This window comes from Ovis aries, chromosome 11 (assembly GCF_016772045.2).
Source record: "Ovis aries strain OAR_USU_Benz2616 breed Rambouillet chromosome 11, ARS-UI_Ramb_v3.0, whole genome shotgun sequence".
NCBI classification, from domain to species: Eukaryota; Metazoa; Chordata; class Mammalia; order Artiodactyla; family Bovidae; genus Ovis; species Ovis aries.
Genome location: NC_056064.1, coordinates 9,050,667 through 9,076,615, shown reverse-complemented (window position 1 = coordinate 9,076,615; position 25,949 = coordinate 9,050,667). Strand labels below are relative to the sequence as shown.

At 41.4% G+C, this 25,949-nt stretch overlaps 1 protein-coding gene across 6 annotated transcripts in view; it reads left to right on the top strand.

Annotated features, from left to right (window-relative positions):
• RNF43 (ring finger protein 43) overlaps positions 1-25,949 on the top strand; it is a 76,305-nt gene that overhangs the window by 7,933 nt on the left and 42,423 nt on the right. For 3 of the 6 annotated variants that reach the window (XM_042255287.2, XM_042255288.2, XM_042255286.2), the window contains one exon: positions 15,478-15,564. The exons of the other annotated variants lie outside the window; for them this stretch is intronic. In XM_042255287.2, the coding sequence (XP_042111221.1) occupies positions 15,478-15,564 (87 nt within the window). The remainder of the gene's footprint in view (positions 1-15,477; positions 15,565-25,949) is intronic. 6 annotated transcript variants of the gene reach the window in all.

The window sequence follows — 25,949 nt, the reverse complement described above, 5'->3', positions numbered from 1 at the left end:
GTGCACACAAGCAGGCTGAGGTGCTTGCCTCCTGGGATCCCAGCTTGACTTGGCTTTGTTGTTCGAAGCGTGGCACCCAGAAGAGAGAAGGAAGCTGCAGATATTTTTATTGATAATTTTTCAGGTTAAGGAGGTATCTCACTTATGTAAAAGTACCCATCAGACAGATTTGTATATATAATCATTCTGTACTTCATGTGGAAATCCAGCAGAATTGCTGTAAGTTCAAATTCATAAATCTCTCTGGTTGTAGGAAGTAATGAATGAGCTGTGCCCTTGGTTATTGCCCCTATCAGGCTATTTAGTGTCCTTTGAGCTGATTCCAGGGGTAGGCATTTCCTTGGTTTTTTGTGGTAAACTGTGTGTGTGTGTTGTAATTTTCTTTATCTACAAATTAGTCATAGTTAACTTTTTTATACAGTTTTTAAGATATCCCTGAGGCTCAAGGTTTGGTTTTGTTTTCAATTAAAAAAAAAAGCCTTTACATTTTATCCACTGAGAAGTCTTTAATTTTATGTGCTTCCCCCCTTCCCTTACTCCTTTCAAATTACTAAGTACACTAGAGGAAAAGATGTTATAAATGAGCAATGTGCTATTATAAATATTCTGTCAGGAACCAGAATTGATAGCAGGGTATTGTTGTTAGAGAAGTGTATGATGATGTTCCATCAAATTTCTGTAGTGATTTTCTTCCAAGGAGCTTAAAATGATTCACAAATACTTGCAAACCAAATACGGGTGATACTCCATTTTATAGAAAAGGAAACTTAATGAGAGAGAAAGCAAGTTAATTATCTTAGAACAAAGTCACTCAGAAATAAATGGACCCTGTGTACTTTGCAGGAGATAGATGAATAGTCCACTTTTTAAGTTATCCAAGGATGTGCTTTTCTCAGGGAAATCCTCGAAAGCTAAAATACTGTCAATGGCTGAGATATGGGATGTGGTCCCAATATCCTCTATTGGGACCTATGTTGCTCAATTTGGTAATTCAGCTATTGATGAAGCAGGGTGCCAACTTTATGTCTCAAAAGCCCTCTGAGCTGACTCTGTGACCTGCATTCATTGTTTTGTTGAGAATTGTTGGAGTTGGAGCCAGAGTTTTCACAATGAGCTGCTGAGGGCCTGCAGGATCTGGCCTGGCACCTGCACCCCTTGCCTCCTCACCCCTCACTCTGCTCCAGTCGCTGTGACCTTGTTGTCCTTCAGCTAAGCCAGGCCTGCTCCCACCTCAGGGCCTTTCCACTTCCTCATCCCACTTATATCCCAGGCACTTTCTTCTCTTAGTCCCTCAGATGTCAGCCCCAAGTGTGAAATACGCCTTCTCAGTGAGGCCTTCCTGGGCCTGTTCTGAGGGGCTCTTCCTGTTCCCCCAGGGCTCCTGTTCTCCGCCTGGCTTGGCTTGGCTTTAGAAACTTCGTGCAGTGTGACACACTTATGCTGTCTCCCCTCAGGAGGCTGTGAGCTCTGTGAAAGCAGGGCTTTCATCTCTCCAGTTCAGAGCTGTGTTTTGGGGAACAGGGTGTTAGTGTACTTGGTGCTCTTCCCATAGGCGGTACTCAATAGATATTTATTGAAGGAATATAAGGAGCATTATGGTGGTGCTGAGTGGCTGTGGTTGGTCAGAGATCACTCTAGGATGAAACAGACTTATTTATCTCATCACATTTTTTAAGTACATTTTTTGAAGTCAATTCTTGGGAACGCTTTGGGCTTGATAGAGCATGCTGCACTCTGTTCTCTCTCTGACTTATCACTGACACTATACTGTCTCCTTGATGGTCATTTTCAAACTGTGAACATGGCTATAAATGATTTGTTTGGTGTAATCAATATCCTTTACACAGCACTTACTTAGTTTTAATAACTAGCCCAATCCCTGCTTTTTAGGAAATTCTCATTTTCCAAGAAAAATGTCTTGGGGTACTGGTGTAAAATCTGTGATGATTAGATGGTATGTGCACGTGTGCTGTGCTCAGTCAGGTCTGATTCTTTGCGACCCCCCTGGGGTGTAGCCAACCAGGCTCCTCTGTCCATGGAATTTTCCAGGCAAGAAGAATACTGGAGTGGGCTGTCATTTCCTCCTCCAGGGCATCTTCCCAACCCAGGGATCTTGAATCCATGTCTTCTGCATTAGCAGGCAGATTCTTTACCACTGAACCACCTGGGAAACCCGGTTATAAGATATTAGCATGCATCCAAAGGAATTTACCTTCTTAGTCCTTGGGGCTTGTGAATCCCAATTCTTATCCTGAGATACCCTGACACAGTGGCTTTCGATCTTTTTTTCTGGAGAGGGGGTCACTGGCCCCTTTGAAAATGTGATGGAAGTTATTGACCGTATGTACTTAATGTACAATTTTGCATAAAATCCCAGTGGAGAGAATCTCTGAGACACATGTAAGAATGCAAAGATTCTAGATTAAGAGCTCTTATCCTAGAATAATCCCAGTTATTTCAGAAATGAAACCAGATTCTCAAAACTAACTTACCTTGAGTTTACTTAATTTGAAAAGTCTTTGTATACGTTAGTAGAAGTCAGACAGACAACAGTATTAACAGTGCAGTTATAAGAAGGTTGGCCTGACCTAAGATGACCTTAGATACAAAAATGGGTATCTGACAAAGACTGCTTATGTGTAGTTAAGGAATTGTGCTCTCCCAATATTAAGTGAAACTGCATCAAGAGGTGCCTGTGTGTGCAGGTGCGTTAAGTCCCTTCATTCATGTCCGACTCTTTGCGATCCCATGGACTGTAGCCCGCCAGGCTCTCCGCCCCACCCCCGTCCATGGGATTTCCCAGGCAGGAATACTGGAGTGGGGTGCCATTTCCTTACAGTCCTTCATCATGGTGGTTTCACTCAAAGACACATAAGGATAAAAGACATTTTACTAATTTGTTTTGATATAAGCAGAACAGTTGTGGCCCTGTGTGCCTGTTTGGTCCCTGAAGTCAGAGAACAGAGGCTAGACTTTTCCACATCTGTTTGTCTTCTGTCCTTTAAGCCCCATTGCTTTTCCTAAGGTAGGAGGCCTTGGACCCTTCAGTTTCTGTTTGCTATAACAGAAAACTTTGAATCTCTTTAAAAAACATTCATTATTTCTTGCGTGTTTGTTTCTAAATAACAGATAAGCTACTTTACATACTCTTCTTTTTATCTGGGTTCTAAACATTACAGTTCATTTTCTCTCGATATTTTTTAATATATTAGAGTTTGTATTTAATTTCAAATTCAGAAACACCAAAATAATCAAAGTGATTTAAATTAGGGTTTTTAAAATTGTAAACACAAAGTCTCAATTTTTTTAGGAAATTATTTAATTTAGATATTTCAATCCTGAATCTGAAGCAGTGATCTTTCTTCAGTATGGCAATATAACTATCTTTAAGACCCCTGTTTGTTTTTTAAAAATTTAGAGCACTTCTATTAAGATGGAAATCAACCATATATTACTGTAATTTTAAATAGCATAGTCAGTTATCATTATCTATCAATTTTGTGCATGCTAATATATCAAAAGGGTACTATTGTGCATAACTAACTATGATAATTGAGAAACACTGTTGCTGTTATTTCTGTAGAATAATTTGGATAAGACTGAAGACCTTATGTTTTATGCCTACTAATCTTGCTGTTTCCTAAAAAATGACCATAGATTTCCATTCTTTTTTCTCCTGCTTTCTACAGTATTACAAATTATCCATTCTTAAAAGAAAAATCTTTCACATGCTTCCAGTTTTGTGTTCTTTCACTGTTATATCTTCTACTTAGAATCATATTGGCTAATCTAAGTTTAAAAATCTTGTGGCCAAATTTCTTTTTAAATTTTGTGAAGGACTTTATTGGCCTTTTACTGGAATTAGGTCCTATTCAGTTTTCCTTACCTGGGGTAAAATACAGTTTTGGGTGGGAGGGCAGAGGAATAGCCCCCATTTGTAAAATATAACCATCAGATTTCAAGTTAGAAAAAAACCCAATCCAATCATTTCATTTTACAGAGGAAGAAATAAACTCACATTAGTGCTTTGCCAGTCACAAGAACTGCCAATCTACTGCCATATCTTACTGGCCAGCATTTTTAGCAAACCTTATTTATGTATTTTAAACTTCTTTGGGTCATTGTGGGAAGATTAAAAAGCAGATGTTGGCAGAGATTTTCTCCCTGAACATTCCATTAAGAAGATATTATGGAGTGCCGTAGGGTCTCTTTTGTCTTTGATCCCTAGTCAACTAGAAGGCTTGCTTAAAAGCAAGTGAACAGACAGAAAAATACCTTGCTGCAACTTAGCATTACTTAACCCGGTGCCTGTGCATACAGTAAGTCATGCCGTGGAGTCACAGCACCAGGTGGCCTTTGTCCTGGATTGCGTTTTCAAAGCAACAGAGGCTCTTTATGAACTCTAGGCCAAGATCCTAACTGAGAGTGGGGGCTGCTCTGGAGTCTCTCCATGTCTTACACTTGGGGTCTTCTACTGTGGGGTCTTCACTTCCAAACTCTGTGGCAGGTCCTATGGGAATACAAAGGACAGTCCCCTTGCCTAGACCAACTGAGGAGATACAGCTTTACCAGTGGAAAGCAGTACGTGATGAACGCCAAACAAAAAGTGCAGGCGTAAGTGCATCACAGTGCCAGTTTCCATGTTCTCAGGAGTCACTCAAATGACTGGTGATTCTGTCTCGAGGTCCTCTATGATTGAAGAAAAAATAAACAAAAAATGTAAAATTTTAACCCAGGCAACTTCAAGTAGTTGAAATCTAGAGGACAGTTACAGCCCAAACAGTCATACCTTCTAATTTTCACTTTTATCAGTTAAGTATAGGTTATAATATTGCCTGTATAAATATTCCTGCATGTATAATACTCATCAGTAGCATTTTCTTTAGAGGTCCAAATAACTAAACACAATGGCTTTCTTTTCAGATTGCAAACTGGCTTTCTAAAATGAGAAGTTCCTGTTAAATTGTAGTAAAATTAAAAAATTTTACCGTTAAACAGAGTTCAACACATTGGGAGTTCTGTTTGAATCGATAATCTCATTGGCTCACTTTAAATCTTCATAAACTGCATAAAAGAAAAATTAAACACTAGGACTATATAGAAGGTTAAATGTATTTTAAAAATTAATTTATTTAATTGGAGGAAAAATATTTGAATATCATCTATATTTAGAAAATTTAGAAAGAAAAAGCCTTCAATACCAAGGCTTTTATTATTATCATTGACTTTAGTCAATATTAACTGTTATTCTCATTCTCTTGGTTTTAGTATAATTTACCTGTCCGCTATGACAAAAACACTAGGTTATTACCTACTGTGACCTTAGTAAACTGTATTGTATACATCATATATTTTTATTGTTGTCAGAGATTATTTGAAATTTAGTTGTTTCCCTTTGGACATACGAAAAGTTCACAGGTACCTTGTGAGCATTTAAAAGATAAAGGCAAGTCATTTAACCTTTCATCTGCTGGGTTAGGGTTGGTGGAATAAGTAAATAATCTTTAAGTTTCTTTCCAGCTCTAGACATGTGGAGGTTATATTTATTTCAGACATAGACTTATTAAACAAAAGGACATATAATTTGCTTATTTTTTCCCCTTGAGATAAAATTTATTTGGTAGGTGGTCACAGATTTTTTTGGTCACAAAAAATTCTGATCAAATTCCTTAAAGTCACATAACAAATTAGTAGCCAAACTAAGCTCTAGGCTCAGTTGCACTTTAGTCCTTTGGTCCTCTACTGTGTTTACATTCAGTTAACACACATAGAAAAGACTTTTTTGGAGGAGTTTTATATTTTAAAATACGTGTAGTAGATTGAGGACCCTTATTCTAAATCCTTCATCAAGGCTGTCCCAGTGTATCAAACCACACTGACATCAATGACGAGCTTATGTCTAAGTGAATCTGACCAAACCTTTGGAAAGGCTTGTAAAAGCCAGAGATAGCCCAGAACCATTGTAGTAAAAGGAAGATTATGAACCTGCTCCTAAAATAATTTGTAAAGTTGAATCGTTATAAGTAAGCTGAATATTAGACTAGAAATGAAATTTCAGAATAGCTGATGAGTGTTCCTGTGTGGAGTTGGGGGTTAGAGCTTTAGTATGTGAGCATATGGAGGCATTTGGAAGGAGTGGAAGTGGGGCCGTCTGATTAGTAACTGTGCCTTGTTATTAAACCGTGACTTTCTGCATTGTGTGTCCCCAGAGTTGGAAAACTTCCGCTGGCAAAAATAAAGAGAAGGGCTGCCGTGCTGTTGCTGAGGGCCCTACAGTAGACACAAAAGCGCCTTCTCAGAGGCCTGCAGCGGAGGCGGCTTGTACAGGCAGGCCCGTTCCTCTCAAAGACTGGGAATCAGATTCTTTCCCCAGGGGGTTTCCAACTAGTTTGCACTTCAGAAAAATCTTTTCTTTCTCCTGCTGTTCACGCCCTGCAAAGAATTTTCTTCCAACCAAAGAAATTGTTTTCTAATCAAAGATTCTTGTCCTTAGTTGTTGGACATCAAAGAAAGTTTGGAGGAGACTGGGGGATTATGTGAGTGCCTAGAGTTTATTTTGAATGCAAACTTGCAACATTAGCAAGTCTCCCAAAGAATATACTCATTTAAGGACTGGGAGAGAGCCTAATATAACCCAGGCTCTGTTTTTCCTTGGTTGGATGTGAGGTACCCCAGTAAGATACAAATGAGCTGAGCAGCTCTGTCAGGACTTAACTCCTGTATGTTTAGTTCTTGACGTTCTTAGCAAAGGGAAATTCCACCTACCCTTTTAAAATCTAATATTAGGGAACATCAAAATCTATTGATAAACTCGAAACAAAACCCCCTCTTTTTTAACCTTCAGTACTTCAACTCTTAACTTCTCCCAGGACGGTTGATGATATCACCAGTGTAGGGAGCCACATTCCCTGCATTCCCCCACTGCCTCTGAGGTGTTGATGATGTCATTTTCTCCCACAAAGGAAACCCTCAGCACCCCAGGGCCTGAACTCAGGTCTTGGCAGGTAAATGAAGGAGGAACTTAAACTGTTGGGTTGAGTCAGGCGTAAAAAGGCACGACCATGTTAAGCACCAGCTTCACAGTCTCATCTCTGGGGCCTGACTAGGGAGAATTTATCATTTAGGGAAAATTAAGCCTGTAACTTTAAGAAATTATTTTCTGGGTAAGGATAATGATTCACTTGATATTTTGGTTCTTGCGCTTAGGGACATTTACAGGGCATTGTTCTCAGATTATGGGTCCTTAAATATCCTTCTCTCGAATCCACAAATTTCTTCCAGTTTTTCTGGAACCCATTTGCAGATTATCTAACTTCTAACAACAACAAAAACAAGAATTAGGAAAAATAAAGCGATGGATCAAGCAGATTTAGGCAGAATTATGCCCTGGGTAAAGTACAGTCTTGTTATTTTACTCTTGGCTCTGTGAATATGAACAGAAAAGAGTATTTCTCTAGAAGATTTCCAATCTCTTTCTATCCCTTCATTGCAACCACAAAGCAGTGGTTGGAAATAGAATTCCAGGAACACCAAAAATGCTCACAATTTCAGCAGTGGCAGCTACAGTGCCCCCACAGGGTTCTCTGGGCATTCCTCTTCGGGGCCTTCTTGTGGCCTCCTTGTGGTTAGGAGCCTACATCATCAATCACAAAGGCTTGCCCTGAAGACAGACCTGCTAAAAATGTCAGTTATCTGTCCTTGCCATCAGAAACAATTCTTTATATTTTACTCTGTTCTGAACTAACATGCTATAGTTTTTTTTTTTTAAGAGAGAAATACAGCCTCTTTGATGGACTCATTAACTGACCATTTTCACAAAATTTTAAGTACACTAGTTTATAGTACTAGGAAACTCAGTCAGAATGGGTGGGGTAAGCAGGATTTAGCAAAGGTTTTTATTCTACTCAGTGGTGCTAACTTGCCTGTGTTACTCCTATGCAGATATTAGATTGTAATTTTGAGGGGTTTTATTTCATTTACTTATTTTTGATTGTTTTATGACTTTATTTTTTAAATGCTTACGTATTTGGCTGCGGCACATGGGATCTTGAGTTGCAGTATGTGAACGACCAGGGATTGAACTCTGGCACCTGCCACACGGGGAGCGTGGGGTCCCAGCTACTGGACTACCCGGGAGGTCCCAAGACTTTATTTATTTTATTAGGAGTTTTAGGTTTGGTCTTCTCTGGTGGCCCAGACAGTAAAGAATCCATCTACAATGCAGGAGACCTGGGTTCAGTCACTGGGTTGGGAAGATCCCCTGGAGGAGGGCATGACAACCCACTCCATGATTCCAGAAGAGCCTGGTGGGCTACAGTCCCTGGGGTTGCAAAGAGTCAGACATGACTGAGCAACTAAGCATGGCATGGCACAGCCCAGGAGTTTTAGGTTCACAGCAAAACTGAGAGGAAGGTACAGCAATCAACCATATACCCCCCCCCCTTTCCATGCACCAGCGCCTCCTCCATCATCAGTATCCTCCATGAGAGCGGCACGTTTCTCACAGCCGATGAACCCACACATCAGTGTCACCTGCAGTCCATAGTTTATATAGGGTTCACACTTGGTTTGAGGTTTTTTAAACACTAAGAATATATGGAGAAAATTCACTGAAATGTGTGTCCCTTTAGCTTGTATACAGGAATAACTCGAAATGTAAGGGAAACACCCAACCTGCAGTAGGCCTTTCATTTTCGTCATGTCATTTCCTCCTGAGTTGATGTATGACTGAACCAAATTAATGTTATTATAGAAAATGCCGTTTTTCAGGCAGTATCAGTCTTCAAGGTATGGAACAGGATTTGGCGTTTTGTTTCCATTTTTATTGTTTTGTTTTCTAAAGGGATGTTTGAATTGGAGCCTGTCTGGCAGGATTCCGTACTTCTACCAAACCACCTGTCCTGGCAGAGACAATGGAATCAAAAGTCAAGTTCTTTATGACTGCACCTGCCTTGTAAATGCTGCCAGAAGTTCTGATTTTCTCCTGTTGCCAACCTCTACCCAGAGACTACAGTAGCTGACACCCGAACAGTGGGTGTATGCACCCCAAGTTGGAACTTGGATGTTCCAGTTCAGGAAGACTAATGCTAGTTCTCCCATTGACTTCTAAGGTAGTCTTTGCACAGCATCCAGTGATTACTGTTTATCAAATGGAGGAGGTCCACTGGTCCACTTGGTTTTCAAGATTTTTGTGAGGGTTGATGAATGATGATGAATCACTTGGTAATTTATTATTTGGAAGTCTTCTTGTGCAGTTATACACCTAGTAAGCATGACGGAAGGTATGATCTAGCCGAAAGACATCAGGAGCGTGTCTCTGAAGTCAGAACGCCAGGCAGCATTTCCAGGAGTGAGGAGTTGCCATTGGCCCTGCTGCTTTTTCCTTTTCCCAGAAATGTAAATTACCCTGTGGGCCACCTGTTGAATGCTCTCTGATTAGGCAGTTGTTGTGGAAGCAATCGAAGTCCCTTGATGAGGACTTTTCTCCTTTTGAATTATCAGAGCATTTCTTGGGTTCCCTTAGGGTAGAGTTACTTCATTATCTTCTAACTTTATGTATAACTGGAGACCTTCTGGCCTCAAGTGCATAATTTCTATCACCAATCAGGTAATTGAAGATAATTATGCCCACCAAATAGTGCCCTTTGCCACAGTATCCACATATGATGATATAATGTGATAATAAGGCATAAAGTACATTCTAAAACCCGTGGCAGCATCCTACAGTGAGAAGAGCTCTCAGTAATCCTGTGTTCAGTCTCAGCTCTGGTCCTTCTTAGCTTTGTGACCTTAAGAAAGCTTGCTTAACCTCTTTGAGTCTGTGTCCTCATGAGTAAAATGGGGATAATAGTAATAAATAGCCTGCCTACTTGAAGTCAAATAATATATGAGAATTGTCTTTGAAAATTGCAAATGTAAGGTACTATTATTAATAGTAATTTGACGTGAACTGTGTCTTATTCACCTAATTACTGTAAGAAATATTAAGTTTGAGGGTTATTGATTTGGGCTCAGTTGACCTGTTTGAATTCAATTGGCATTATCCCGAAATAACTAAGGACGACCATTTGTGTTTTTTATGCATCGAAGAAGATTAAGCTTTCGATTAAAAATTTTGTGGGCCAAAGAGCTGATTAAATTAACCATAATATAGTAACAGATAGCCATGGTGACTTAGAGAGTGACTAGTAGTGTGGAGGTTCTAGGGTGGGAACCTAAGTTCTGTAACTGCCTTCCTTGTGCCGTGGTGAATCACGTGCCCTTCCTGGACCTTTGCACACTGGTAAGCCCATTCATTACCTTCCTTCCGTGGTCAGTGAGGTAATAGTCACTGACACAGCGTAAAACAGCTACTGTCTAAGTTTTCGCTTCTCAGAGGATCCTAGAACTGTATTATACATCACTTTCACATTTTCATTTTTGAAGTTTTTAGAGTATTGTTTTAATGACTGCTGCCCTGGAACAGCTGCTCAGATTGCTGAAGGTTCAGCTGTCCAGCTTTGCAGCTTTTTCCAAGGGCTGGAAACAAAGAGAGTTCAGGATTATCGAGGGAACCAATTCACCCAGTTCTTTATACGTGCACTGTGCTGGTCCCAACATGTAGGTCTTTGAAGCTCAGCAGATGAGGTTCTATAGCCTGCTTGGAAATTATCCCACAAGTCCCTGTGACTCCCAGCCCCCCATCTGAGAAGTATTAGATCAAAATGAGAGTAAGCAGTTTCAGACATAGCACCTATCAAGTATTTGTGGTCTAGAAATCATTTTCAGGTAAAGATAATCACTGAGCCATCTCAGGGACTAATATTATGCAGTATGGAAAATCTGTATTCTATCCTGTAACTTTACCAATTTGAAACCTCCCCCAGAAATAGGTAAATAATGGGATAAACGTAATTATGGGTTTTCTCATCTTTTCTACTTACCTGTTCGCTGCTGTGATTAAACACACGTAGCTTCTAACTCTTTTAGAAACAAACTCACTTACCATTATTATCCTTTCAACACTTGCATGGTATTATAGTCCCTTTCAATGGCAGTGTGACCTAGTGGGAGTCCGGAGGCTAGTGTGTTTGGGGGATGATGGAAAGAGGCAAATGTTTTCTCTTCTATTGGTTTTGGGAAGTATCCTTTTCTGAAGGTACTTCTTGGGGAAAACTTTTCTTCTCAAGGCCTAGTAAAGATTAGTGAGAGATGTCTGCAAAGTGTTTGAAGCTCTTTGAAATAAAGTCATGGATAAACACTCAGTATCACTGTTATTATCATTAAAAAGGAGAGCCCAGCATGTGATGATTTGGGTCAGTTCCAGCGGTCTTGTTTGATGTTCTTAGTTCCTTTTTTGACCTTTACCTCTTGATATCTTTATACATTTATTGAGGCTGTTGGACAAAGTCTTGAGATCCTAAGCAATATGGTGTGTTAAGAATGAATGAACTGCTAGCCTCCGTTTTTTAAAATGTGTTTAAAATGAACAATAGAGATCTCTATTTTGGACACCTGTTATTCAAGTTTGCCAATCTTGGTAGCAAACTTAATACCTCATACTTTGATTGTTTTTTTTTTTTTAATTTCCAATTCTATTCTTTACCTTGGAACCAGAGTTTTAAAGGAAATTTTTCATTAAATAGAATAAATACCAAATTAACCAGGGTTTTTTTTTTTCTATTCTTTGCTTATGAATTAGAGATAAAAGAATGAAGCAGATATAAAAGATCTAAAAAACAAATACTATAAGAACTTCTGGAAATAATATAAATACTTTCTAGGGATCCTGTACATTCCTATTTCCTGTACATCAGAATATAAATTATTTCATGCTAAAAATGACTATAATCATATCTCTCTAGTGTTACAAGATATCAAAGATACTAAATAAAGGCTAAATTATGCTCAGTATAATGTACTTAAATGGGAAAGTACATTTCATTTCATTTATTTGTTTAGGCTGCACCATGGCTTAAGGATCTTAGTTCCCCAACCAGGGATTGAACCTGGGCCCTGCCAGGGAAGCCCCAGTACCCACACATTTTAGGAAAGGTTTCACGATCTCTCTGGTGGCTCAAGCGGTAACGAATCCACCTGCCAATGCAGGAGACAGGTTCGATCCCTGGTCTGGGAAGATACCCACATGCCGTGGAGCAGGGAAGCCTGTGCACCACAGCTCCTGCGCTCACACCTAGGGCCCGGGAACTGCGGCACCGAGCCCCGCGCTCTAGAACCTGAGCTCCGCTGCGGGCGAAGCCCACACCACAGCTGGAGAGCAGCCCCTGCTCGCAGCGGCCGGAGAAAAACCTGTGCAGCAACCGAGACCCAGCACAGCCCAAAGAAATACATTTTGTAAAAATTTAAATAAAAAAAAAAACATGAAAGGGATTCATTAGTATGAATTGAATTTAAAAGGACTTCCTTCAGGTCTTTGGAGGGTTGAATAAATCACAAACTTTTATTTTGTGCGTTCTATCTTCAAGAACTTTGTGCTAAAAAAAAGAAAAAGAAAAAGAACTTGTGCTAGTCAGAATATCCTGTTCCCTGACTGACAGTTCTTTCTGAGAACTGAGTAGAATTATCAATTATTATCCCTTTCTTTTTTTTAAATGCTGCTAGTCCTTTTTTATTTTGGGGGGTTTGTGGGGGTTGTATGTTTTGTAAAAAAGTGGACACAATCTTCATAACTCTAGTTAATTAGTTAATGAATAATTTTTTAAATACTTATTCTACAGTCAAGTTTGCTTATACACACATATGTTTTCTCCCCTCTAGTTTTGCAGTTGAGTTGTTTTTTTCTTTTTTAGTCCCCACCCTAATTTCAGCATCTCTGCATAGACAGGTTTGTTTTTTTTTTTTTAATTTCTAAGCTTAGGTGTCACCAAATAAATGTAAAGACGGAAAAAGAATTGAGATATCCATCAGAGCCAAAGGAACGCAACAGAAATTGAAGATGAGAATGGTGTTTGTTAACCACTAATAGAACATTATTTGAAATTAACATCATCTTTAGCTTTACGTAAAAACAACCACCCTGAATCTACTATGCTAATAGACGTGTTTGTATGATTCACATGCAAAGGACTGAAAATGACTGTGTATTTTCAGTCCTTTAGGGAAAACTCCTTCCTTTAAGCAAACCTAGGATCAGTGTCTGAGAACAGCTGCCTTTGGAGACCCTGCAGCCAAATCAAGCACCTGGCCTTTGAGAAATTTTGCCTATTGGGAAGATGGTCACATCTGAATGGATAAATTTAGTACACTCTCCCCACCCCACCCTAGTTCTCTTTCCTGAAATCCCTTCTTCCACTTATGATTTTAGTTAATATCACTTAGCAGCAAACAGTCAGGTCTAATCTCTCCACAAACTGATGTCTTTCTGTCTGTTTCAGCCTTGTCTCAGATTCAGTGTGTGGGAGCTAAGTTTCTTAAGTCTTGCTCCCTCTTCTCACCCAGGTTGCACTGGCTGTCTCGCTCCTTAAGAATTTTAACCTACATGATGGTACTTCTGTTTCCTTTCTCTCATTTGCATCTCATAGCCACTAAAAGAAGATCTGTGCCCGCTGGCAGATCCAGTGTCTCTTCTCACTGTGGAAAGTTGTCACTTCTGTATCCTCTGTCTTACGTTGGTCTTTCTCAGTTGGCGTTCCGATGAGCCGGTCCACTCCCTTCCATGTCGTGTGTTGCAGGTTCACTGTGTGTATTCGGTGGATGTCATCAAACACCCACCACTGTGTTGAACACATCAGTGTGCTGCTGCCGTGGTTCACCTGGAGACTGCTCTCTGTAGGCTGCATTAACAGGTGACTGCATGCCAGATTGCATGCTGACAGCTGTGCCTTCCCATCAGAAAAGGACCCTTTTCCCCTCCCTATCGAATGAAAGCTTAGATTTTAGAGAAAATTACAAAATACAGAAAATGAGAGAAAAGAACTGAAATCACAGCATCTGTGGTGTTCTCTATCCTTACTGGTAAGGCAGCTTCCTGGAGGATTTTATTATAATCGGTTGAGGAAATGTTTATAGTCATCCCTTTGCAGTTGTTTAGAAAGTAATTTCTAAGCAGAAGTTCCAACATCATCTAGAAAACTTTTAGCTAGAGAAACCACATTTCTTTTCTTTCTCAAGCTGCAAAACCAGTCTATTTTTTTTTTTAAGTTTAACACTTGATCTTTATGGTGAAAGACTTAAGTTACATGATCTTCCTTGCAAAAGAATGTTTCTCAGATTTTTATGTTTTATGGCTTTCTAATTTCATTGCCATGGTTGATTTGCTTATCAGGGAGCTGTGACTATACGAGTTCAAGGGTACACGGCGATAAACTGTCCCTCAAAATAAGGAATAATTTCATAGCTATTGCTAAGATGGTAGGTTTGGATGCATCTTGCCATGGGTCCAGATCTCTGGAATAATTGACTCATGTGTATATTTAAAGTTAGGGAACTTACCATAACATCCTGTTTAATGTTTGCCAGTTTTACTAGGTACCAAGGCAAAGAGCTTGTAGTAATATTCTCATGAAGAAGGAAATCAGTATTTCTTATCTATTTTCCATATATTGTCAATCTGTCCAAACAAACCTGCTATATGGAAACCTGATAAGGAACATTGTTTTCCTCTTGATATACTTGCCTACTCAGCACCATGCCCCACTTTGGAGAACCCTATGGCAGAGTTTCAGCTCTCTAGATAAGGCAGAATATCTGTAAAAGAGCTGAACCATGGAGCCTCCATAGATTTTTCGAAACCCTGGAGGTGGGAGGATTTGGAAGATGAACGGGTGCCATTTCCGTAAAGAGCCCTGAAGTTCAAAGATGCAGCTGGCATTGTGGAGCCAGTGTGTCAGCAGCGGCCCAGTCACTGGAACGGCACCTGTCGCGCCGTGGTCTTCCGCTGTTATCCTCGAAGGTGTTCATCTAGGTGGCCCTTGCCCTTCCCCGTGAGTCACTTCCTCAAGTTCTTCCATCCTTCTGCAGCCCTGCTTTGCAGTTCTTGTGCATTAATCTCCCGTACAAAGTAAGTGCCCTAAGCCGGGGATAGTAAGCACTCTAGGTACTCTCAGCCACGCTGTGTGAGGAGGGTTGTCCAACTCTCGTCTTCTGCGTTTAAAAACTGCGAAAGAAAAGTTCTTTCTCACTTGATTTCTTCTGTTTCCCTAATAATTTTCGAATGATTTCTCTCCATTTGTATAATATCCAGTGCATTACTCTTTTTCATTCTAACTGATGTCAAGTTATTTTTCACCACCAGTATAGGGAAAGATCGGAGACGCGTTCTGTTCCTCTTTGAGGCTGTTTTTCTCAAAGGGTTTGGGGCTAGATTCTTTGGGATTGTCTGGAATTTCTTCATAAAATTCACCATCAATGGGGAGGTTTTATTTTTGTAGTTTTACTTCTCAAACTTACCTTCTGACTCATTTTCTCCCTACAGTTTCAGTGCAACCAAGATTAAAATTTGTGCTTTAAAACTTAACATGAACTCTAATCTTTCCCTAGGAGCAAAGGGTGCCCTCACTAGGTAGGAGCCCAGAGAATGCTGGAAACACTCCAACAACACCCACTTGCGTTTCTGCTCAAGGCACGGTGTGAGTAAATGCTCGTTTCTGTTGCAGAAAATATAAAACATTAGACTGAATCTCAAAAATCAGTCAGTTTCCTGACCTACACTGTAAGCAAAATAGTAATGTCAAGTTCATCTCCACCTCAAAGTAGATAGTCTGAAGAATTGTCTTTGAACATGAAGGGCCATCTCCCACTACACAGTGTGGGTCACTCACTGTTCCGTAATAGCAGCATCACCAGCAAGTTAGGACAGGAGAAGAAAACAACCACGGCCAGTGGAAGGAGCAAAGGAATTCAAGGAAGCACCATGTAACAATGATCTCACACATTATTATCGTACGCACATGGATAGAAGAGCATGAATTGCGTCCACTGTCCCCTGATTTTCTTGTGAGAGCATTTTGTGATATTAATCTCTGTTCCCTCGACATCAGACCATGTATGGAAATCAAAAAGCCATAAATCTAACCACTCCTTAGAGTTTGAAGATAGGTATTCCCCTTTGAGAGAGTTGTAATAATAATAATTTTGGAGTAAATATGCAACTGTCTTACATATTGGCTTATATTCAAACTTATAGGTCTTAGTCTCCGTTTCCTCTGCTTTCAAATGTATTCAGAGGCCAATAGGTACCTAATAAAGGAGTAGTCAAAGTTTCTACTATCGTCCTTTGAAGTCTGTCAGTCAGCGTACAATCAAAGACAATTAGACTCAATGTTCCCTGGCTTGAGTGCTCTTTTACTATTTGCTGACCCCAGAAAGCGTTTCTGGCATTATTGGTGCTAGGTCTGTTTTCCCATCATAAGCTAGCTGGTTTCCCATTGCAAGTCATGATTAATACTCATACTGAAACTCACACATGTTTGTGTAAAAAGCATTTTGACAGTGTTCAAATAGATGGCAGTCTCTTAGGAGTTACCCTAATGAAGAGGGTCACCCTTAACTTCCCCTAAGTTTATCTACTATCATTTTTGAAGTCTCTCATCCTATCTTATTCTCAAGGTGATATTCTTTTTCAACTTGTACATTGCTCTCAGAAAAAAGAAAACAGAAAACAGTATACTGTCCCTCCTCCTGCGTCTGCTACCCTGCAATAATAAACCCAGCCTTGCAGGTCTGCCGTCCTCCAGGTTTCTGTACATGTGGCAGTGCAGATTTCTGCTTCAGCTCAAAGTCTAGTTGGCCCACCCCCATCATCCTCTAGCTGTCAGCCGTGAAGACTCCTGCCTACACCTGAACTGCTTCGAAAACAATCTGGTTCTTCTGACCCCAGAGCTGACCTTGACCCTTCCCCAGCCCCGCACCATCCTGAAGCTCGGCCCCTCAGTGCCTGCTTCATGCTCGGTACTCTGATTTTCTTACTCCGGCCCCGAGAGAGAGAGAGCACATTCTGAACACTCCTCCTTTTGTGCCGGCATCCCTGTGAGGTGATTTGCAAGGACTCCAGTCAGGCATGCAAGGGCTCTTTTGATACTATCTGATGGGTGGGTAACAAATTCGGGCGCCTGGCCAAGATACACATTGCCTGTAATCGTTAACTCAGTCTGTAAACAGTTCAAACGGCACCGAGAGGCCGTCAGTTATTATATTAGAAGAAGCCTTTCATTTCTCTTGCTTAGAAGCCAGGCGTCCAGTGTTGGCCCTACGGTGGCCACTGGAGCCCTGAACTCTCTGCACAGCCACCGAGGCCGAAGCCCCCGGGGATGGACACTGGAGGCTGCTCCAGGGACCGCCTTTCAAGCTTTCATCACTAGAGCAGCAACGAAACCCTTCATTTCCTTTTGTTCTGTACCTGAATGATGCTGGAAGGACAAAAGAAGAAAAGAGGCGGAAAAAACCCCCAGAAAACCCTTCACCAGGAATAAAACAGTGAGGAAGGAATTATATTATCTGGGATCGGAAATTTATTTTTCAGCTCAGTTTTTTTACCCACATTCATGTTTTGAAAGCTTTATAACTAACCATTGACCTTTTTATTACCCCTTTAGTCCAAACTGATTTTTTCAAAAAGATATATTTACCTATTTAGCTGCACTGGGTCTTAGTTGAAGCTTGCAGGATCTCCCTGACCAGGGACTGAACCTGGGCCCCCTGCACTGGGAGTGTGGAGTCTTAGCCACTGGGCCACCAAGGAAGTCTCTCCAGACAGACTTTCAGTTTGGTCCTCATGTACCTCATGCCTCCAGTGAAGTTTTAAAGTTATTCAGTGTGACTAGATCCCAAGTGCAAGCCACAGTGCTGAGCCCAAAGGAGCATGAAAATCACAAGCATTCCTGCCCTCAAGGTGCTTACTGACTGAGACTTTAAGATGATAACAGACATATACTAGAGGTAAATACCACCGTGAGTATTTATCAGTGCCGAGCGTGGTGTACATCGAGTCTCTACTGGTGTTCATAGCAGTGCGTACAAGGCCGATCCAGGAAACTCCTTTCCAATTCTGGGAGAAAACTGTTTTCAGTGCTTAAAAAAAAAAAAACAAAACTGGCCTCTTTTCCTTCATCTTCTCATCCATTGACTTTTTTTGCCGTTTTCATTACATTCCAGATTTATGCTAGGCACACACTGAGTGGTCTAGGTGTTTAGTGAATGAAATCGCCAAGCCTCTTTTAGAATTGTTCTGATAAGTAGAGTTTGACAGAGGTGAAAATACGGACTTGTCTTCCTCTTGAGCATTCTGGTACTAGAAGAAAACCGGAAACCGGAAACCAACCACAGCGTATTCTAAGCATCTTAATTACAGAGGCACCTTTCTTGACGAGTGTTTTTTAAGTTTTCCAGATTAGTTGTGAGGTTGCTGTTGCTGAAGCAGTTTGTTCCACACGTGTGCATCCTCTCCAGCCTAGCAGTTCTCTTTCTAGATACGAATCAAGAATGCGCTCGCTCAGTTGCTCCAGTCCTGTCCGACTCTTTGCGACCCCGTGGCCTATAGGCAGCCAGGCTCCTCTGTCCATAGGGTTCTCCAGGCAAGAATACTGGAGTGGGTTGCCATGCCCTCCTCCAGGGGATCTTCCCGACCCAGGGATGGAGCCCGAGTCTCTTACGTCTCCAGCACTGGCATGCAGGTTCTTTACCACTAATGCCACCTGGGAAGCCCATGTTCCACAAAGCATAGGAGCAAAACTTAGATTAGGCCACAGATGTTAAGTAAACATGTGAAACAAACCCTATACTCCTCGTAATCACGGGTGAGCGTCAAGGCCCCAGGTTATGCCCCTCACACCAGAATCCCAACTATAAAGCAGCTGTATTCTTCTCCTCTACAAAGCAATGTCTTAACACTTGCCCTGCTTAACTTCAGCTAAAGGAACGTGATAGAGCCCAAGATATTCTTCCAGAGAAAAAGGGGTATTCAGGGGTGGAGGGGGTGGCCTTATATAATTAACTTGACTGGGGTCCTCATGATTTGTTAGTTAAAAAGTTCTGATCTCATGCTTCCTACTTGCTTTGTTTCGTTTTCCATTTTGCTCAGCTTTCTGGGTCACCTTCTTATCCCCTTTTCATGTTTTGGACTTGGGGTTTGCCTCTGTCCTACCACCCAAGTTTTTGATTCTGAATGCAGCTTTAGAAGACCATGGATGAAAGAAAAGAGAAGGCATGCCTTGAGGATGTACACGCTTGTACTCCATCCTGGGCTCAGCTTCTGATTCACCAGCCTGCTGAGGACGAATTCCAGTAAATCCTTTCTTTTACCTAGGTCGACAGTATTTTCAAAGAAGCTCAGTCTTAAAGAAATTAAATCCTTTAGAAGAAAAAAGGCACTAGAGCAAACAAAATCCAGTTTCTTTACCATTTGCTCGGCATTGTTATTTGTTCATGGTAAACAGTGGTTATTTGAAAGGGTGTGTTAAATCACATTGTGCAGTAGAATTGTAGAAATACAAAATGTATAAGGTACTTCTGTGAGGAAGCGTTAAGGCACACTGTCTGATCCACTCAGTTCCATGCCTTGGTGAATCCTGAGGTCATTTACAGGTTTAATATGATGGAGAATAATGGGAAGCCCCTGCTCTTTCCACCTGACTAGAGCCTGTTTTTTGGGAAATGATCTTAAATTCTGACTCCCCAGCCTCCTTCCTTTCTTTGGACCTGTTAGTAAAGAAACTTCCTCAAGTTATTTGGCCCCTTGAGGTCAGTGGTTCACAAAATTTAATACGTAGCAGAATCAGTTTTAGAGAGCTTCCTAAAACTCAGATGGCCGGGCCCTATCCTTGAGTTTCTCATACAGTATGTCGGAGGTGAGCCCTGAAAATTTGCACTTTTTGAGCAAATTCCCAGCTGATATTGATGTTGCTAGGTCTTAGGGACTGCATTTTGAGATCTAGTGTGCTGAGGTTGCTCCTGCTGCTGCTGCTGCTCAGTTGCTTCAGTTGTGTCCGACTCTGTGCGACCCCAGAGACGGCAGCCCACCAGAGTCCGCCGCCCCTGGGATTCTCCAGGCAAGAACACTGGAGCAGGTTTACTGCCTATTATAACCATGATGACTGTAACAGAGATTGACCATCTTCACAGGGCCAGAACATCCAACTTGTGTTGAAGTGACTGAGGCTTTACTCTCTGAAAGTGAACACTTAGTCATGAGAGATTTTGTCCTACTTGCAGAGATTAAGAGTGGCCTGAAGGCTGGGTCACTTACCTGCAGGCACCACCAGGCAGATGGCTTACCAACTCTTCTAAGCAGCAGGTTGCTGATACCAGCGGGGAGAGTGTGCTTTTGGAAAATCTACTAGCTGAACTACAGAGCTAATAATATGACATAAGGGGAATAAAACCTATGCTTTTCTTTAGGTCCATGGATTTTATAACACTTTTTAATTTTTTATAACTTTTAATTTTATATTGGGGTATAGCTGATGAACAGTGTCATGATAGTTTCAGATGAACAGTGAAGGGACTCAGCCATATGTATACATGTATCCATTCTCCCCCAGCTCCCCTCCCATCCAGGCTGGCACATAACATTGAGCAGAGTTTCATGTGCTAATACAGTAGGTTAAAACCAATGCTTTTGATTAGTTTCTTTGTCATCCTCAATGAAAAGATTCCAAGGTTGCCTTGCCTTTTGGAACTCTCGTTTTTCTTCTTTCCACTTCCCTGATCTACAGAACCTCTCAGGTTCAACATTCAATCATTTTAGAAGCTAAAATCCATTCAGCTTTCACTGTAGCATAGCAGCCTACACAGCATCTGCCCTTCTGGATTTTTTGTAGGTAGACCTGCTTAAGGGAACCAACAGCCACAAGCTCTACTTTTAATAGGATTCATTTATGCAGTCATTTTCACCTTAAGTGTTTTCATGCATTAAATTTAACATTTAATATGTTACATCAATACTACTATATCTGAAGGTACAAACAGTGTTTGGCAAGTTTGTATTAATAGCTCCGGGCCTGTCTTTTCACTCAGACTCCAGTTTTTATTTCAAAGTGCTATAGGATTTGAATGTTCATCTCAAATTTGTCATTCACAAGACCAAATTAAGTTTTCCCTGCTCAAAATTAACTTATTTCCCCAGCATGCCTCTTTCGGTTGATGCAACATTTTGCCCCAGTTCTCTGGGCTCCTTCGCCTCTATAGTTCAATCTGTCAGCAAGTGCTTTCAGCACTTCGGTCATAATTTCTGTGATTCATCCCTTTGCCTTTTAACCATTATCACCAGAGTTCAGGCTCTCACCATGCCAATAATAGGTTACTGGAACAGGTCTTAGTGGTTTTCCCACCACTGGTTTTCTTTTCATTCCGCTGCCGTTTTCACTCTGATACTAAATTGTTCTGCATAGGGTGTTCTTTTGATCATGAGCTCCCCTTGCTTTAGGATTGAGCATGATTCCTTTTTCACAGATGGCCAGCAGAGTCTAATTCTTGCCTTGTCAGTCGTGGCCTTTGCGAGCTATCCAAACGGTCTCTGCAGACCTCTTTTTGTTTCAAGTCATCACATCATGTACCTTGAAGACCTGAGAAAAACTGGTCAAGAACCCTACTCTTCCTCTCACTTGGGCCGTGTTTTTCTCTCAAGGTCATAAATGGGAAATTTCCCAAATCCATTTGACAGATGCCTATAGAAGTGTCTTTTTTGTTGTTGGTGTGTCTTTGCTTTTGGCCATGCAGCTTGCAGGGTCTCAGTTCCCCAACCAGGGATTGAACCCATGCTCCCTGCAGTGAAAACACAGAGTCTTCACCACTGGATTGCAGGGAGGCCCCTGACAGAGGCCTGTGGGCCAGGTGCCACTTGTTTTACTCACACGGTTATTCCTCTCCTATTTAAATCCTCTCAACCATAAGAGTTAGCTTAAGGTCTGTCTCCTCCATAAAGCTCATAGGACTTACTGGCTGTACTGTGCCGTGTCTGCAATGCACCTGAGTTCAATCCCTGGGTTGGGAAGATCCCCTGGAGAAGGAAATGGCAACCCACTCCAATGTTCTTGCCCAGAGAATTCCATGGACAGAGGAGCCTGGCAGGCTACAATCCATGGGGTCGCAGAGTCAGGCATGATTGGGCGACCAACACTTACTCACCATACCATGTGTCACTTGATAATAAATCATTTGTACCACCATTTAGTTTGTGTGTTATCTCCTGATATAACTGTAACTCCTGGGAAGGACCTCACACAATTTTAAGAGGGAGATACTTGCCAACTAAGAGGCCATATTATAGCCCCTGTCTGAAGTATCCATGAGGAGAATCTCCACACATCCCGGTTTAGCATCCTACTCAATAGTAACATCATGTGACTCTGTATCTTGACAAGGAACACTGGGGAGCTGTTTATCTTCCCTGTTATAAATGGTTTGGGGGGAAATTATAGCAGTTGCTATTTTAGGGAGAAAGATGGCTCCAGAAGCAGGCTAGGTAAAGTCCAGGCTAAGGATAAATTTAGTGACAGCAACTCTGCGAGTTAAGAATTTGGCTAGGAAGGAAGTTCAGCCTCTGAAGCATCTTGGGTAGGTGTGGGCTTAGCAATGAGATATGCTACCACTTTCTGAGGTACGCCTACCTAAAGGCAAAAGCATGGCTGGTGCCTGGGTGCCTGATGACTCCTGCACCGTGAGAACTCATTTATAGGCATCCGCACAGAGGTACCCACCCGAACAAACACTAAGAAGAAGCTAAGGAAAGTGCTTAAGATCTCAGTATAGTCACTGAGTCAACAGCGATATCAGATAAGGTGCTTTTTTTATGGGGGGAGGTGTGGTGGGGGGGAAGAGCCGCCGATGCACCTGTGGTTGATGATTCAGAAACTTGGTGCCACATTATATGGCACCATGAAGCCACCTTATGTTCCCGCCACCCCATGGTGGCTGATGTCGTATAATTACCCATTTGTAACCAAGCCAAGAGGAAATGGACTGGCTGAAAGCCAGAGTGAGGCATAGTTACCTCTTAGCTGAGCCACACTCGGAACCTATGAAGCTGGATGGCTTTTCAGGACTCCTTTCTGTACCAGTGAAGCGATTGTCACTGTCAACCTAATAATGGCTGATTTTTAGAGGTATTGTGCATTTTTGCTTGCCTCTGAAGATAAATATATGTTCACATTTGGGGCTTCCCTGGTAGCTCAGCTGGTGAATAATCTGCCTGCAATGTAGGAGACCCTGGTTCGATTCCAGGGTTGGGAAGATCCTCTGAAGAAGGGATAGGCTACCCACTCCAGTGTTCATGGGCTTCCCTGGTGGCTCAGATGGTAAACAATCCGCCTACAATGGAGGAGTCCTGGGTTGGGAAGATCCCCTGGAGGAGGGCATGGCAACCCACTCCAGTATTCTTGCCTGGAGAATCCCATGGACAGAGGAGCCTGGTGGGCTACACAGTTCGTGGAGTCACAAAGAGTTGGACATGACTGAGCTACTAAGTACACACATGTTCTCATGTAAATATATTCAAATGAGGGATTTCCCTGGTGATTCAGTGGTTAAGATTCTGTGCTTCCAATGCAGGAGGTGCAGATTCAATCCGTGGTTGGGGAACTAAGATCCCACGTGCCGCATGGCCAAAAAATTAAAAATAAATAAATGCATTCAAATGAGCCCCCATGGCTCACACAAGTTGCCAGATTATGATATCTCAAGCAGGAACAGGGTCCAGACAATTCCTGTTGGCTGAACTAGGACTGAACTTAATCCTAGACTGACTCAGCTTCTCTGTTATAGTTGTTTGAAATTCTGATATCCCGCCAGAGATTGTTTCTAAAGAGTTCTCAGTGTGAAGTATGAATCACAAATGAATGGAGTCTCGGGAGACCAAAGGCTCAAGCTTTCAGTTTTAATTCAGCACACATTTATTGATTGCCTCTTAGGGCACTGTGTTATATACGGGGATATAAAGAAACCCCTGACCTCAATGTGGTAGATGAGAAAATAAATGTTGCTGAAGATGTAAAGTGCCTCAATAAATAACAAACAAGTCGATTGGGACATTTCAGATGAAGAAGAGAGTCTTCATGAAAGAGTGGCATGTAAACTTGTCCTTGAAGGATAATTAGGATGTCTGAAAGTGACAGGATAGAAGTAAGAAGCATTCCAAGAGGGTGCAAGAGATGACTGAGTAGCACAATTTGGTTTGGACAAGTGGCATAGTGTGTTTAGAAGGGGAGTGGAGATCAAGCTGAAAAGGAAGAGGCGAAGAGGAAGGACTTAGTACTTTTTGAGTACCTGCTGTGTGCAGAAATGGTTGGTACTTCAATTACATTCATTTCATTTAATCTCTGCAATGACCTTGGGTAGGTGGTGGTACCCACATTTTTTTCACCCACAAGGAAACCAAGACTCCAGAGATTAGGCCACCCTTCAAAGTCACACACATCTTGTGTGTGACAGAGTTGAGATCTGAAATCAAGTTGTCTGATTCCAAAGCCAGTGTAGAGCCCTGATTTAGTAGGCTGAGTTTGAGTTTAATTCAGAAGGCAGAGAAGAGTCATTATGGTATTTGAACAGGACAGTGATATGATCAGGGCTATCTTTAGGAGATTGTATAGTGATTTAGAATAGGGAGACATTGGAGATGAGTGAGAAGTTTATTGTAACTGTTTAGACCCCAGAGACATAGAGAAGGTAGGTTTCCGACTATGAGTTTGAGTGATTGGATACAGTGACTCTGAAGTGCTCAGGCTGGATCTCTAGGAAAATAATGGTGCCGTTAACAAAAATGGGTAAGTTAAGAGGGCTTACTGGTTTAGGGTGGAGTAGAGGGTACCAGTAAGATGATTAAGAAATAATGTCAAACAGGCCTTTGGAAGTGCACGAGAATTTGACTTTGGAAGCAAATTTGGGAATTATCATCGAAGATATTGGAATGATAAGAATGCTATAGAGCTGTAATAGAAGTCAGAGAATATATCCTTATATTTAAACAAGCAGAAGAGAAGAAAAAGAGGCAACAAATGAGGGGCCCCAGGAGTAGTGTTATGTCACGAACAGCAAGTGAAGAGGGTGCCAAGAATGGGTATCCAACAAATGAGAAGGAATTTAGAGATATCTGTCTTCCTCTAGCCTCAGTCCCTTTCCTTAGGAACCAACTGGCGCCACTGGCTCAGACACGTCCGCGCCCGCCACCCCACATTCAGTCAAGAGAATTGTCTGTTAAAGACGTGTTTGCTAGTTACAGTTTTGATTGACACTAGTGAAAGCTCTCAGTTTTCGTGCTACCAAAATAAAGTAAAAAAATTCAACTCTTGCCCTAAATCGTTGGAGGTTTAGCTTCTAAGAAAGTTCTTATAATTTTGGTGCTTCTGTTCTTTTACTCTGTGATTCTTCCTGTGGTCAATCCAGTCTCCTTTCATTATATATGAAATTCACACCTGAAATTCAGGATTCCTGGTTGCAAGGCCAACATGCATTGCATTGTGTCTTCAACCTAATTTATTGAAATAGGTGGTAGTAATAAAGGAGAATAAAATAGCTAATGAAGGATTATAAAACACTTTGCTAATATAAAATGCAACATCAAAGCTGAATAATAGTCTTAATTTAGGTTGAAAGGTTCGATTAGCAGAGTAAAACTAAAAAGGGCAAAGGGTAGTGTTGCTTTGTACCTTGATAATCAGTGTACAAATCAGAAGTGCTCCTATTGATCCTTACTGCCCTATGAACTCTCAACCCAGGAATTTGGCTCACCTCCCTAACTAAGTACTTCCCTCACCCTCTCCGTCTGATGGTGGTACCTCCCCGAGTCTCCTGACAAATGCAAACAGGAACTTGTGTTCAGCAGAGCTAACTTGATAACTGAGAGGGTTCCTCTTCCGTTTATCAGCACTTTGATTATCTTTTGGTATCTCTTATCATTTGCACTTAGCAAGAAAAATACAGAGGTTTGGGCAATTATGAGGTAACAAAGAACTTAGAGTTCGCAAAGAGCAAGTTAGGGGATGTTGGAATATTTAAACACAGTCACATTTGCATGAGGCAGC